Source organism: Rousettus aegyptiacus, unplaced genomic scaffold, assembly GCF_014176215.1.
Source record: "Rousettus aegyptiacus isolate mRouAeg1 unplaced genomic scaffold, mRouAeg1.p scaffold_m13_p_7, whole genome shotgun sequence".
Classification (NCBI taxonomy): domain Eukaryota; kingdom Metazoa; phylum Chordata; class Mammalia; order Chiroptera; family Pteropodidae; genus Rousettus; species Rousettus aegyptiacus.
In genome coordinates this window covers 3,349,364-3,365,378 of record NW_023416310.1, presented here as the reverse complement: position 1 = coordinate 3,365,378, position 16,015 = coordinate 3,349,364, and the positions used below count along the sequence as shown (strand labels likewise).

Here is a 16,015-nt window from a genome sequence, read left to right as displayed (position 1 = left end):
GTTTTGGCCTGGCGACCACCGGGTCATGCTGCTTTGAATCAGTGACACCGCCAACTCAAGACAGAAAGAAAAACTGAGGATGACAGGCCGGTAAACCACAGTACTTATCTCAGCACTAAGAGAACCTTAAAAGGTGACTGCTCACGTTACAACTGATAGTATTTAAAGAATCTCAAGTACAAGTAGGCTAGTGTATTTCTTAAAAGACTTTTTAACAACGCTTTTAAGGATTGAAAACATTGAAAATAACACCACGTCCATTTAAAAGTACTTTATTTTTTTCTAGTCAAATGACTAGTTGAGAGTAAATTTAATTAACATGCTCTAATTATAAATCACTGCATGAAGGACAATGAAAATAAGAACTGATTTAGGTTATACAATATATACAATTGAGCTGCAACTAGACCAAAGGAATCAAGTAAGTGAATTGAATATCATACATCTCAAATAGCATTCCGAGCTGCATGTTACGTTACCCACGCCTAACAGATCACACAGTTACTATCAGCCTGTGCGCACAGTTGAGTCATCCCTAGAAGTCAGATCTGATGGAAATGGCACACAAAATGCCAGAATCCTGCAGCTAAGTTCATGAAACGTAAACTTGAAATATAAATAGATATCTACAATGTTTTCCTTCCTCTCAGTTGCTTTTTTTTTTCTTTTAATTTGCAAAGAGCAAATAACTAGGAAAGGATATTAGCAAGGAAGTTAATATAATTTCTCCTCTGGCAAGAGTCATTAATTACTGCACAATAGCACCACCAAATTGTAGACTGGAAAAATATTCCCTAGATATTTATGTACCAGTGAACCTGATAGGTTAGTCTGCGAGTGGTGTTCAAATGCTGATGTGAATCAACTTTAATTCCTTATACAGCTGGCACCAAGAAGTCAAAAGGCTGATTACAAGATACAGATGCGGAAGGGATTGTGTTAACATATACGTAATAAGTGCACTGTGCAAAATACATCTGTTTACTTTCTTAAACCTGTGAGAAAATTAACTAAATGAAGGGTTCAGAAGCAAATGAACAATTAGTGAAAATAGATGTAGTGCTTAAAAAAAGACTTTACAGATTTTTGCCCGGAACCTTGAAAGGCAAAAAGCAATTGCCACACAACATCATAAAACATTCCAGTTTGTTCTGTCTTCCTTTATAATAGCAACCAAAAATACAATGCAATTAAAAAACAAAACAAAACTCTATACTTACAAGAGTCTTGCATGATAAAGACAGGCTGCTTCAATCAAATGTACCATCATAGCAAATGCACTAAAAGCATCACCGCCTTGCTTTCCAAGCCTATACTTATTTATTCCTTTACTTTTGGTCAAAATCCAAGTGGGCATTAAATGCCTATTCTCAAAGAGTGCCAAAATTTCCAATATTCCTCCTGTGAACTTAGGCTTACAATGACTAAATAGAGGTATGACGGTCAAGTTCATTAAACTAATGAATTTCGATTGTATCATACACAACCTATTCCCCATCAGCTTAATTATAAGATGGGGCATCAACCGTAAAACGGGTCTCCTGGAGTCTTTCATTACCTGGGACCTACGGATTTCTGATATGCTCTTGATGACAAACAAATGGACAGATTAAATTTCAAAACAGTGTTACTACCATTCCTGCTGGTATGTTATATAAATACAAGACACTAAGCTGAGTAAACATTCTCATGAGCTAGGAAGGGAAGGCAGTGTGACACTCAGGAAACAGGAAGTAGGTGGTCATACAGCAGGGTCTGTGCCGTGGTATTCTACCTGTGAGGCAAATTCCAAAACACCTAAAGCGCATAAATGAGTTTAAGTAACTGTTGCAATCCATCATCCTTAGTTTTTAACCAAATTCAGGAAATGCAGTTTTATATAACCTGGAACTGAATTATCTGCTATTATTGTCTGCCCTAACAAACTATCGGCAGTTTTGTTAAGTAGGATTGCTCACAATAGGTTACACATACATGCAGAATACAATGAGAGTTGCAACCTCACAAATTCATTGGAAAGTACAATGCGAATATGTAAATTTCCAATTGGTTTAGGTAAACACTGGGTGGATTTCAAAGGAAATCTTGAAAGATATCTTAAAAAAAAAAAGTCTTTCACGGTGAACCGATAGCATTTTGTCTAGAAAGTTCAGGCTGGCAACAGTTTACTAACTTCCTAAAACAATAATTATGCTAAAGGTCACCCAACTTCGAAAATGGGCCAAGGAAAGCAGGAAGAATTCCTTCTAATACTCAAAAAATGTTTTTAGGGTCAACTAATTCTATAGACTCAGGATCTTGATTATGTAGTTAAAACGACTTTTCAGTTCACCTTTTAGGAAATTCAATTTTACCTAACAAAAGTATAGCAATGTTTTATGAAAATCAAAAACTATAAAAACAATTTTTAAATTGCCTGTGAGTTTTAAAAACAGAACAGTGGCATTTGAGAAAGTGGGCTACCATATGATTCATGAAACTGATTCTCTGGAGAGAGTTTGGGTACCAATAACAAAACAGGAACATAACAACTGTTAAGTGTTTTTGCTCAGTAGCAGTTTAGTCGGCAATAAAGTGCACAAAAGATACGGGAAATGCTCCTTTGCGACTGGGATCTCCATCGATGTGGCCGATCTGAAATGATTAAGAGTTCAGGTTATAAAAATCCCAAATGTTGGAAACTCTGTAGGGTGTTGTAGCATTTGAAGGAAAAAATGGTTCAGAAGAATCTCTTCTGAGAAAGAAACCACTTGGGTGGCACGTCTAAACTGTTTTTCCTTTTTTCACGTATCAAACAGCGCGAGCCTATGATCCGTAAGGGACACCCACAGGAGGGGTGTCAGGCGTCTACAGACGCACACCGGCCTGAGTCCTGGCAGTCTTGGGGGACGCAGGACAGCTATCTGACCACCACCACCCCTGCTCTTGTTTTCAGTGGATGAAGAAACTGAATGTCAGAAGTCTGTGAGCTGCAAAGTCACAGAAAGTGGCGAAGGTGACTTGGCCCCATTTAGTTGTAGTCAAGCATTTAGAACACTTCAATAAATCCATTTAATTTTGCTCTGGGTAAACTTCATACATCAAGTATGATCTCAACAAATTATGTAGGTAAATAACATCTAAGAGAAAATCTCCAAAATATAATTTTTTTTGGCAGGGAGGGGAGTGAAGGGTTGAGATTACGCGTAGCGTTTACCTTCTTCTTTATACCTTTCTGTATTTCCACCAGTTTGAAAAGTACAGGTGTTTTCCAGATGCCTGAGCCTTTTGTCAGGCAGGTGCCCCATCCTTACGGTGGGTCGTATGCAAGTGTGAGCCGGACCTGCTGCAGGTGTCGAGGTGTGCGGGCAGTCGGGGAGGGAGGAAGAGTTTAGGTCCTCACGGAGCCTCAGTCCTCACCCAGCCGGCCATGTAGCAGGTCAGCAGGTCGGTGAGCAGAGGCCCAGCGAGCCTACCGGCTCCTGGGAGCCAGGAGCAACGGCCTCTGCTGCCTGCGCTGTGCGTAGCAAGGCAGACAGAGGAGGGAGCGCTGGACTGACAGACTTCAATCTCCCAAGGAGAAGCGACCACGAGAGGACAGTGGAGATCCGCCATGCCACAGGCAGTGGTGACAGGCCCTGAGTGCACAAAGGCCCTGGAGGCCAGGAACCTGCAGCCCACACAGGTGGGGGCTTTCCTGGCAAAGGCAACTAACAGGCCCCGCCTTTGACAAAGTCCTGTTTGCACCATCACGACCGCCATCAACTACCTGTCCCTAAGCTCAAGCCGCAGAGTGGGGCCTCGGTGTCCACCGTGTGGCAGATGCTGCCGGATGCTCTGTGTACACCCTTCTGCAAATGACTGACTCCTACTGTCCTCGTTTTATAATGGCCGCCGGTGTCCGGGGGCTTGCTGCATACTCTGTACCCCAGGGCGTGGTGACCTCCCTTTCACAGACAGGGTGGCTTAGGCTTACTGACATAAGCAACCTGCCCAAGTCACCTAGCCTGTAGGTACTAAGTCTGGGTTCTTGGGGTCACTAGGAGAAGTGCCAGGTTTACCTGTTCCAGTTCCCACCTGGACACCACTGAGCATCTCTGGATCGACACTGATACCGGGGATTCTGCCCTGGCGCTCAGCGCCCCGTACTTGTTGCCCCCACCAAACCGGCATGCACAGGCGGGGGCGGGGGCGGCGCACCAGCTAGAAATGCAAGGCCTTGAACTCGGGCCTCATCTCAGACCCTCGAACGTGCTCTGGAAACTGCAGCCCAAGTTGCCTGCCAACCCTAACAGGAGAGGACCGCACCGTGGGGACCGATCAGGCCTCCTCGGAGGTGGAAGTTCATGGAAGAAATGTCTGAGGCCAGCGAGGGGCACAGTGGCCGGCAGCCAGAGGACGGCCGGGCAGGGAACGTGCCCCCGGGGAGAGACCCCTCGGGCCACGTGCGCAGAGATCCAGCCCCCCTTCCTGGGCCGGGCCCCAACTCACCCACCACTCTTGATCCTCCTCCCCATCCACGATGATCACATCGCCCTCGGAGAATGTCAGCTCATCTGGGTTGTCGGCCACGCAGTTATACAGCGCTTTGACCCGCTTAGGCTTCAGCCTGGTCTGCGGGAGGGGAGTAGAGGTCAGAGGCTGGTGTGGCCGGGAGGCACCGCCGTGAGCAGAGAACTGGGCCCAGGGGCCCTGACCATAGGGGCGGGGGAGTCCTGGGAGGGGCCAGAAGAGGAAGGGAAGATACCCCAGCTTCAGAGGGCTGGGAACATGGCGGCTGGAGCCTCGTGTGCACGAGTTCTCAGTCCTGGAGCTGTGGAGAGAGGGCCATGCCCACCTGCGGGAAGCTGGTGTGGCATCCTGCCAGAGCGGTCCTGGGTACAGGAAGAGACCACCCCGCTCCCTAACCAGGGGAAGAGGGGGAGATTTGCTTCCTCTGAGCCCTCGGGGAATAAGCCGCAGAGAGCTTATTATGCCCAGAGCAAAGAGGCAGGATGAGGAGGGTTGGTCCACTTACTGTTTGTGACTTCCTGGGCATGGGCGCTGGGGGCTGCACGGCCACGGTGTTGGACAGAGGACCCAGAGCTTCTGTCCCAGAGAGATCCACTGCTTTAGGACCAAAATGAATCAACTCACAATATGCCCCTTCAGTCATAACCGTGAGACACAAACCATTAACACAAAAGCCATAGTATTAGGTCTGAAAGGCAAGTTTCCTGAGATTTTCTCATCTGTTGAGGGACAAGTCCCTCAAAGGCCAAAGAACCTCTGACTTCTGTGTAACCTCTGTAGAGTGCACAGGTGTCACACAGTGAGACAGATGTGACCACTCCCTGCAGACTTCTAGATACCCAGGAGACCCTGTGCCGCCCCGCCCCCGTCAGCAGGCCCCAGAGGCTCTGCCGCGGGGCGGACGGCTGGCCCTGCCCAGGGCAGCCGCACCAGGCTGGAAACGCCTCCCACTCTGCCTCCGTGAACCAAGCAGAAACAAAGCACGGTCCCAAATGAAACCATTACCAGGTCCTCTCGGCTGGCCTTTGTTGACCAGTGGGGTCGTCTTGTCCATCCTACAAAGAAGGGAAAACAAATTTGCTGGAACCTGAGGCCTGAGAAGCATGTTTCCTGCTCCTCCTCACCCCCTTTCACAAAGGACCGGCTGTGTTCAAGCTGAAATTGGGTGTTAATTTTATCAGCCGTTATTCAACTACTTCTTTTTATTTTTAGAAAAAGGAAGAGTGGCAGGCCCAGAGAACAGTGTCAGATTCAGGTCCTGACCCTCAAACCAGGCTCCTCCCAAGGGCTCCTGTCCACGCAGGCCTGTAGGCCATGACCCAGCCTGGGGCTGGAAGCTGGCACCTGCCTCCGGCTCTACCCCAATTTGCTCAGTCCCTTTCCTTCGATGGACTCAGAAGGCAGGGCTGAATCAGCCCAGGGCCCTGAGGGCTCTTCCGGGACCTGTCCAGGAGCCACGGGTCAGCACCGTCCAAGCCTCTGTGCTCTGGTCCCTGCTGCCTGTAACTGATGCGTCTGACTGGCTCAGGCCCTGCTCTGAGTCTCCGGGCCCAGCATGTCCCAAGCCACAGCCACAGGTAGAAACACAAAGGTAAGGGAGGCGGTCCTCAGGGCCGGCACACAGGGGTCTGTGAACTCAGATTTGCCATCTAGGGGGCCCAGATAAATGGGTTTCCCTGGCTTAGCATTTTCATCTGCATAATGTGTGACACCAACTCTGTCGATTCTCAAAATAAGGACGAGTGATAGAATGTCTGTGATGAGCCAGGGGAGGAGCGCCACCCCCCATGCCCTGCTGAGTCTTACTGCACCCAGCACGAGCCAGGCACGCACCCGGGGCTTGCAGGGGGCGGGAAGGGGCTGGAGGGCGGAGGACAGGGCGAGCCCGGGGCCTCTGTCCCAGTCTCAGAGAGAAGGGGAGGAAACGCAACGCTGACTTTGCTCAGATTTCCAAGGAACTAAAAAGGCCTAACCCGTGAAGGCCCACCACTCCGACTGGTCCCATCGTCTGATTTCCACCAGTGTCGAGAGAGCCTGTCACGCCGACCCTGCTGGTCCCCTCGCCTTCGGCTAACGACGAAATGCTCACAGGGGAGGCCTGACCCTCTAAGACGCCAGTCGGCAAACTTCTCCTTTAAAGCACCAGAGTAAACTTGTTAGGCCTTGTGTGTCGTGAGGTCTCTGCCACGACTATTCGATGCCGTCCTCACAGAGTGAGCGTGGTGACAGGTGATGCGTGAGCAGGCTGGCGTGCCTGTGTTCCAATGACACCTGATTTATGGGCACTGAAATCCGAATCTTATAGCATTGTTATGTGTCATGAAATATTCTTTTTGTTGTTGCATCCATTTAAACATATAAAAACCATTCTTAGCTCACCGGCTGTACGGAGCAGGTGGCTGCCTCTGGCCCTGCAGGCGTAGTTTGCCGACTCCAGCTCTAGGAGAACCAAAGTGAAAATCCAGATTCGTCCCCAGGATAAAACTAGGGAATGGGGCGTCTGGCTTACGAAGACAACGCACCAGTGTGCCCTTTAAAAACAACTCGGGCAGATTCGGCTGGGAGGTCTCAAACGTCACCTGCTTTGCCCCCTCCTCACCTTTCCTCTCGGTTAGATGAGATGAGAGAACATCATTCCATGAAACAGGTAAGACCAGGTAAGGCTGCGCCAGAGGCCACTCATGCCGTGACCCTGGGGAGAGGCCTCAGAGCAATGGAATGAACGTGCTGAGGCCCTCGCACCTGGCGGCCAACACCCCGGTTCTCAGAGCTCCCCCTGACTGCTGGCAGCCGGCCATGTCCCACCTAGAAGTTCGACACGTGATTCGGTCTCTTAAAGAGCAGCGGTTTGGAAAGAGTGAATCTGAGCTGAAAGCCGAGGAGAGGCACAGACGCCAACCCGGGAACCGAGGAAGTACAGCCGGTGGCGTTTCCCAGGGACCCGAGCGCACGCCCCTCGTGGCACGACTCAGCAGCCGGTGAGATTCCAGACACGCGGGTCAAGCACAGGAAGGCGGGGGTACACGGGTTACGAGTCACAAAGAGCTTGCAAAGCGGCATTTAACAAGTTCCAAGACTCTTCTGATTAACACCAGCAGGCGGAAATACATTCACTTCCACTTTCTCCCGAAAAAAGAATCTAAAAAAAAAAAAAAACCTAAACCAGTAAGAGAACAGGAGAGGAAACACAGTTCTGGAAGCTGAGCACGGACAGAGAGGTCATGAACAGGCCAGACACCTGCCCACTCCCGTGGGCGCTTTCCGGCCGCCACCCCGCCCCGCCGACTTCTGGGGGTGGGGAGCGGGGCAGCAAACAGGATCGGCCAAAATCCGCTTCCGGAGATACTGAGTCCCTGGGTGCCTAGCGACTGTCGTCCCCCAGCCCACTGAAGGCCAGACGCTTCTGCTCTTGGGGAGGGTGGACTAGAGCAGAGGGTCTGGACCCGGAGATGCCCAGTGCAGGCGTTGGGAGTATCTGAGAAGACAGAGGGACTGAGTAAAGGCCTAACTTCATCTCTACATTCAACTCCAAGAAAACCCACTCCCTTCAGGCCAAAAAAGACTGGAAGGCTGTTCTCTAAGGAACAGGAAAAAAGACCCCAACTAACTCAGGGTCCCCGAGAAAACGGCTAGCAAGGTCAAACCACAGCAAAACCCACCTTGGAAGCTCTGCATATTGGGGTGCGGTCTGTCAGTGAGCATTTAACGCCCCCTGAAGTGGCCAGCTCGCAGGCAGGGGTCTCCGGATTTAGAGGCACAAACTTCTAACAGGTCAGAAGTCAAAACAAAGAGAAACGAACGTGGAAGAGACAAATAGTGCAGAAAAGCAAAAGCTAAAACATAGAAAACACCACTAAAACCCATCGTTAATTGTCTCAGATAAGAGAAAATGATCCCATGACACAAACGGGATCCTATTAACTTGAAAATTATATAACAGAAGAAATGAAAAACTCAATAAAAAACATTGTAAGATAAGATCAAGAAAATCTCCCAGAAAGTCAATTTAAAAAGCAAGCCAGCCGACAACACAGAAACAGACACCAGAAGGCTGCAGGGAGTGCCCCCCCCCCACCCCCCAGGCGTGCAGCAGCTGCCCAGTTGGGCTGCACGTCCAGCCCCGGCCTCTAGGTGGGGCCACGGGACGGGCTCTGGTCAAAGGAGCGTGAGCATCTCTCCAGCCACCGAGGTTAGCGCACCTTCCTGGTCTCCCCCCTTCCCTTCAGAAGTAACCCTGGGCCCAGGGGACAAGGATGGTGGCGTGAGAAGCAGAAGGGGTCTAGGTCTCTGACCCACTCCCTGGGAACCACCGCACAAGCAGGAATATGGACAGAACCCCATGCGGGCAAGAAGTCAACTTCCAACGTTCAGCCACTGAGACAAGGGGCGGGCTGTTAGAGCAGTTAGCCCGATAAGAGAGAAGACAACACACGTGAAACCAAGGAACTCTGACGTCTGAATGATGGTTATGTTAAAAGAACAGAAAAAAATAGAAAGCGTTAAAAAAAATCAGTGAAATTTCTCAGGACTAAGTGATGTAATTTACATCCCAACAGTTCACATGTCATCGTCCACCTGATGGCACAGATGACAACGGACCTACCCTGGAGTGCCAGAGCCTGAGCAGGGCCAGGAGGCGCCCACGGAGGGGAAGCCTGTCAGGGGTGGCCTGGCAGGGAGGGGGAGCCTCCACGTGGGGCCCCAGCTCTCGAAAGGGAGACGAGGAGAGGAGGCTTCTGCACAGTGGGGAGGTGGAGGCAGAGATGGGAGCCCTGTTTCACAGATGGCGACCAACCAGGTAACCTGGGAGCCCGATCGCATCATGGGAAAAGGGGGTCATAAGTACTGCAAGGGCGGGAATCAGAATACGTCCCGTGGAGCTTTTAAAACATCGTCCCCAAATCCTTTACAGAGAGCAGTAGTCTAGACCACGCCCCCACCCCCTGCACTGCACCCCCTCCCGCTGCACAGTGCCCTCCCCGCGGGACCGCTCCTGCCCCCGCCCTACACCCTGACCTGCTGCCCTGCTCCCGCCCCGACCCGACCGCGTCTGGGCTCTGCCGCTCCTCGACTAGAAACACACGGTGGCCATGATGCCCTGTGCTGGTTCTATGTCCCAGGGCTTGCTCTTGGGCCCAGTCGCCATGATGTGAGGAAGCCCTAGTCACGCGGTGAGCCAGGCACGTGTGAGTGCTTCAGCCAGCAGCCCCAGCGGGTTTCCAGCCGACAGCCAGCGTGGTCCACCAGCCGCGAGGCGTGGCGAGGCCGCTGTGACGCCAGGCTTCAGCTGAGTCTGTCTGTGCCAAGCCACCTGCAGCCTTTGCCTCTTCCGCTAAGGGCCCAGATACTGTTCAGCAAAGACGAGCTAACCCACTGCGCCAACCCAAAGCCCCGAGTGTCTGCAAGCATGACACGGTTGTGACTTGTGTCGGCTTTGGTGTGGTTTCTTACCAGAACGATTGAAACTGGAGACAGTGCGAATCATGGATTTCAATGCAGAAATGTAGCAGTAAACCTGTCTACATGTCCGCACGTGAATGAATGTGTACGTGTGTTCGCACCACTCACACGCTGGCCTGGGAGCGGTGACGTCCTGACAGCAATGAGCACACGAAGAAGGCACCCTGACCTTGGCTTCTAAACACCATTTCCACTAAAAGGAACCATTCTCCACTGGCCGGATCCAGAGCGAGAGCCATGAACCGGGCACGAGGGCTGGAAGGCAGCGGCGCGTCCACGCGAGCCCCCGGTTGTGCTGGCTGCACTGTGTGCACGTAGAACACCCTCGATCGCAGGAAACGCGGGCCCCACACCACAGAGGATACCCAACCTTGTGCACGAGCGACAAACAGAAGCTAGAGACCTCATCTCCTGAAGACTTTAACTCCCCGGAGCCCAGTGTCTGTACCAAACGGAAATCTAAATTCACCGTGTGGATATAGGATCCACATTTGCACGAAAGTTTCACGATTTAAAAATTCTTGATAAATTTTGAAGACGCTAAAAACCTGATGAAACCAAGTTACGTATCACTTGACCTCGTATGTTATAGCAGTGGAGACACTGGGGATTTCAGATGTTTGCACGGAAACTTGGGCAGGTGACCACTCGGAAGCTCCTTGAATGGAGGAAACGAGGACCAAGGACTGTGCAGCCAGCCCTGAGGGGACAAGTAGGGGGAGTGGCGGGGGTGGTTACCCGGGAGCAGGCCTCTTCTGCGGGAGGCGGCTGGGTGGCTGTGGGGGCAGGGGCGGGGGCGTGGCCTTGCCCAGCGGGACCCCAGGCTGGGCCGGCTTGCTCTGCTGACTCAGGGCTTCCAACACGCTGGGTGTTTTTGCTGCTGGAGGAGGCGGCGTGGGACCAAGGGGATCTGTGGAGAGAGAGGCAGAGGGTCAGAGTCGGGCGTTACATGCCCAGCCTTCCCACCAGAGGCTCCTGCAATGAGGGGCCTTCTTCCTATCGTTGCTCTGTGAGGAGAAACTCTCACTTCCCGGCAGGATTCCGGGGGAATGGTATTGGCGGGGAGCCCTTCGACGCCCCAAGTTAGGGTGAGAATGCGTCTATGAGCCTGCAGCATTTTCTCAGCTGAACCTCAAGATGGAGCCGCCAAGACCATTCTGCTCCTGATCCCGGGACCTGGAGCATAGCACAGGTGGCTAGGGCCCGGCCAGCTCGGGGCTCACCGGTCCTGCCCAGGGGGAGCTGGGCCCTCCTGGGACAATTCCTTCTGCCTCCGCAGACCCAGGGGCCGCCCTGCTTCCCCGGGCTGCACGCGGATCAACCTGAGCAAAGGCTGTGAAGAACTCACTCTGTGTGGGCCGAGGCCACGTGGCTGTCCCCTGCACTTTACAGCCCGCAGGCTCGGGCTCAGAGGGGCCCTGCTTTCGCTGAGGGTCACGGAGCTAGTGAGGCGGCATTGGACCCTGGGCCCACGTGTGCCCACTTCACTCACTGACCGAGCGGCCAGCGTTCTCCACCCTCATCCTGGCTGGGGCGGCACCCTGCCTCAGGACACCTGAGGAGTCAGTGGCAGCTCCGCTCTCCCAGGACAGCCGGGGGGACTGAGGAGGGATCAGGTTAGGGTCTGCCTTTCTCCTTTGTTTTCATTCCTGTTTCTGTCACTGCTTTAAAGGCAAAAGACAGACTAGCAAGCAAATCTACCCCTGCCCATAAGGCCAGACCGAAAGGCAGAAAGGTGGGCTTCTGGGACCTTCCGGGTGACCCCTGCCCCACTCCCAGCCTCTGGGAGACCCTCTCAGACAGCCCCTGCTCTGCGGGCAGCCACATACCCATGGCACTTTCTGCTGCTGGGCTGGGCTCCTTTTATCTTAACTGAGGTTAAGAAGGCAGGAAAAATTGGGGGCAGGGGAGCCCCTCCCTCCCACGGAGCAGGCAGGAGAGGGCAGCTCCAGGGCTGGCCTCACGGGCCAGAAGGCACTCCAGCTCTGCACGCTGGAGGGGAACCTGCCCTGGCCCCGGCCCCTAGGTCCCGGGACGCTCACCCTCGTGTCAACAATGAAGAGAAACGTTACTATCCAGGTGACTGTGCCCGCGTGTGAGAGCCACACGGCCAGAGGAAAGGAAGCCCCGAGCTGACGTGAAAAGCGGACGTGCTGCTGAAATGCGTGGGGAGTCAGACGACGGGCGTGAGCGAGCCCCGCGCGGGGGCCAGGCAGGGCTTGCTGGCGGGGGAGGCGGGGGCTGGAGGGGCTGGGGGCGGGGAGAGCCACGGCCCCGCACGCCGCGCCGGGCACCGGGCAGCGCGTGCGCCCTGGGCGCGGGGCTCCGGGGAGCTGTCTCCCCACGAGGCTGCTGAAGGCACCCCCCGGCCATCCAGATCCACAAAGCCCACTGGCGAGAAAGGAAAAGGAAAAACGTACTGGTCGATGTCACGCGGAGAGGGGGCAGCGGTGGGTGGACGGCTGGCGGATCTGACGAAGACCGCTGCCTGCTTACACCGTCCGCACTTACAGAGTTTGTCTTCCACAGGGCGTTAGCGGAGGAGGCTGTCTGAACTGCACACGCATGCACATGCACACACACGCGCACGCGGGCAGACGCACACGCACGCACACACACACACACACAACAAAAACAGAAACAGAACACTGCATTATTGACCCTCCCCCTGGCAGAACGACAGAGATGGCCCGTCTAGAACAGCACCAAGGCCAGAGAGAACGCTGGTTTTTAAACATCCTCGTCTCTGGCATCTGGGGACAGATACCGACACGCACCAAGCGAACGATGCGTCTGGGAAAATCCCCAGCTGGCTTCCTCGATCTGATTTTATTCCTCAGATGTAACTGCCGGTTTGGAGAGGAACATGGTGACCACGATGGCGTGTCCTGGGCACCACGCTCAGGTTGTAGGAGGTGGTCTCGTCTCCCATCCATTAGGTCCCCCCCACCCCCGCCCTGGCCTGTGGGGGGTCACAGCACGAGGAGAGACAGGTACGAGCCAAAGATGCCAGGCGAAGGGCTCTCTCCCACCTCCTGCAAACTCGTTTCCGGCTAGAAATGGACACAGATGACAGCAAGTGGCTCAGGTGACACCCCAGGGGGACGGCCTGTCACGGTCACGTCCCTTCCTCTGCCCCACAAAGCTCGGTGCTCTTCCTCATTGAGCGGCACCTGCTCAGGCGCACAGGGCCACCAGTGTCTGAGGCCGCACAGGGAGCACACAGGGGCGGGGCCCAGAGAGGAAACGGGTCACGACGCACGGGGCAGGCCCCACGTGCAGAGGGAGCCTTTGCACGTCCGCCCTGGGCAACTCCTGCCGGCGTGGGCATGACAGCACCCACACCCTTTGCTGGCTGCTGTTTGGGGACTCCACACTGTGGACGGGACAAAGGATGAGGAGATCCTCCGGGGACTAGCAGGGATAGAGTGCAATCTATATCATACAAGGGAAAAAGGAAGCTAAACTAACCACAGGAATTACAAAGATAAATGAAAAGACAGAAACCCTCTCATTCTAAGATGTTAGAAAAGCAAGAAATAAAGATGAACAGCTTTCCAGTCCTTTTACGCGAGAGAAAGAGCAAAATACGGTTCCCCACAGGACACAGCCAACAGGAGCCTCTGCTGGGGTGGAGACGGCCAGATCATTTCAGCCCGTCTTACACACCGCGGGAGAAGGCAGTGAGGCGCTCCCACAGGGGCCCGAGCTCAGCTGCTGCCGTCGCCTGCCAGAGCCCGGAGCGGGTGACGGGGGGACGATGCTGCTGTGGGGCGTGACCTGAGCCTGGGTGCGGACACTGCCTGTGACGCAGGCGCCAGGGCGCTGGGTGCCATGTGGGTGCTGGGCTCCGCTGGGGAGAGGAGCAGGCGCGTCCGGGGGTCTGCCTGGCACAGCCCCCACTTTCCCCTCGGCGGGTCTGCTCCTGAGGGGTGACTCAGTGTCCCGGGCAACAGGCTCCTTGGCCTCTCTGGACTGCCCGGAGCTGTGTAGGAGGGCCGGGATACGCAGGACAGAGTGTGTGTGTGTGTGCGTGAGTGTGTGTGTGTATGCGCGCGCGTGTGGAGGTGGTGGGGAGGGGGTGAGCAGCCACACGCGCGCACAGACACAGAGGGATGGCGTGTGCCACACTCACTCCTCAGCCCAGGCCACCAACACTCACCCACGTTCCCCTCCCAGAGGGCGGCCACTGCGCTAACGCAATCAGGGGCTTGTTCTGCGGCCACCGGGAGCCCCCAGCAGCCACGGTGCTTAGACGTCACGCCCCACGGAGGCGCCTGTCCCTCCTTCCCGGCGGAAGCCGTCCGAGGCTGCCGGCTGGACCTGGTTCAGGGCACAGCCTGGCCAGTCCGGCTTCACTGCCGGGCAAACACTCAGCTTCAGGGGTTCTGCTTGCCGTTTCTGTGCAAACGCAGAGCAGCACCCGTTCAGCCCGACTCCCGACGCCGCGGCAAAGACTGGGGACGGCGGCTGCGGGACCAGTCTGCACTCCTACAGTGAGGCTGAGCGTTGTCCCCGAGTTAGCGTCTTTTTATCCTTCATTCCGTGGGGACCACGGAGGTAAGAAATAACCACAAGGCCACAGACTGGCCAAGTTCAGGCAGGGGGAACGAAAGAGAAAAGAAAGGGGGCAGAGGGAGGGGTCGCGGGGGGTGAAAAGAAAAACGAAGAAGGACCAGAGAGGTCTGCGGGCAGGGGGCTGGCGGACGGCTCAGGGGCCGGCCCTCGTGGGTGCCCGTGCTCCCCAAGTCACGCAGATGGCACACCCCTGCCCGGAATGAGCAGCAAGTCAAGGCACTCCCGCCACCGGCACCCGAGGAACGATGGCGCTCCCTTAGGAAGCGAACAACAGGACTACAGAACAAAAGGCCTCGGAGGAAACCGCTGTCCCGATGCTGCCCAGCTGCCACCTGGCTGGGTGCAGAGCGACCACGAACATCCCAAAGCCCAACCCCAGGCCGCCCCCGCCGCCTTGCAGCGGCAGGGCTGCCGGCAGGCCGTACCTTTGGCGACGTTCCGCGGGGGGAGGGGCGGGGCGCTGGTGGTGCTGGGGGCTGCGGGCTGGCTGGGCGGCGGGCTGCCACTCAGGATGGCTCCGTACGTCTCGTTCTGCAAGATGCTGGGCACGAAGCTCCTCTGCTTGTCCTTGGCCAGGCCGGTGACGTCTCTAGCCAAAGACGCAGCGTTGGACGGCAGCTGGTTGGAGCCCAGCTGGTAGAAGCTGACGGGCCGTTCTTCTCGCCGACTGGGACTGGGCTGCGGAGGGGTGGCGGGCGGGTGTGTGAAATGCAGGCACAGTGACCTCTTGGTCGCAGTGTTCAATCTACCAGTGACAACCACGTGTACACCAACCCCTTGTATTCGGGCATGGTACACACTTTGACTCTCAACTGTCACATAAGAGTTGCAAGACTTGAACTCGCTTTTATCGTGTCTCTTCATGGAAACACACACACACGCACAACAAAAAAAAAAAGCCAAGATTCAGAATTCCCCATTCGGCGAAGGCTTTAAAACAGACGTCGTGTCACCTTCACTAGCCACAGCCCCCGGCCTAGCCCTGCGTGTCGCCACGGGGCCCCTCGTGGGCTTGCTTGCTCAGGCTGCGGTACAGCCACTCTGGGCAGCCAGGTGCGACCACTCCCCAGGTGCGATGTGGCTAACTCAGGGGAGAGCGAAGTTTTCTTCCCATGTGAACTGGAACCCCTGGCATGCCTCTAACTCAGGGGTCAGCAGACCAGGGCCCATGGGATCCCCGCCCGTTTCTGGTAATGAGGTTTTATGGAACACACCCACGCCCAGTCACTCACATGTTGTCTGTGGCTGTTTAAGAGCCACCTGGCAGAGCTGAGTCGCAGCAACAGAGACTGATATTTTAGGCCCAGAAGTCTATACTTTTACTATCTGGCCCTTTAAAAAGTTTGCCGACCCCTGTCCCACTTGAAGGTCACGTGCAAGGAATCATGACTTAAGCAAATGAGCTCTAACTCAGGTTTCAAATGTCAGCTTCGTTAAACAGCTATGATCTTGAGCAAATGACTTAACCTCGCTGACCCTATGTCCC

The 16,015-nt window shown here is 54.5% G+C and overlaps 1 protein-coding gene across 7 annotated transcripts in view; it reads right to left on the bottom strand.

The window, feature by feature from the left end:
* Window positions 1-256: 256 nt before the first annotated feature.
* ASAP2 (ArfGAP with SH3 domain, ankyrin repeat and PH domain 2) overlaps window positions 257-16,015 on the bottom strand; it is a 136,215-nt gene continuing 120,456 nt past the window's right edge. For 2 of the 7 annotated variants that reach the window (XM_016121128.2, XM_016121130.2), the window contains 7 exons: window positions 14,955-15,207; window positions 12,372-12,506; window positions 10,690-10,861; window positions 5,497-5,546; window positions 4,997-5,088; window positions 4,471-4,593; window positions 257-2,634 (listed from right to left, as the gene is read on the bottom strand). In XM_016121128.2, the coding sequence (XP_015976614.1) occupies window positions 2,560-2,634; window positions 4,471-4,593; window positions 4,997-5,088; window positions 5,497-5,546; window positions 10,690-10,861; window positions 12,372-12,506; window positions 14,955-15,207 (900 nt within the window). In that variant the 3' untranslated portion in view covers window positions 257-2,559. The remainder of the gene's footprint in view (window positions 2,635-4,470; window positions 4,594-4,996; window positions 5,089-5,496; window positions 5,547-10,689; window positions 10,862-12,371; window positions 12,507-14,954; window positions 15,208-16,015) is intronic. The other 5 variants (XM_016121129.2, XM_016121131.2, XM_016121133.2 and 2 more) reach the window with 3 other exon arrangements.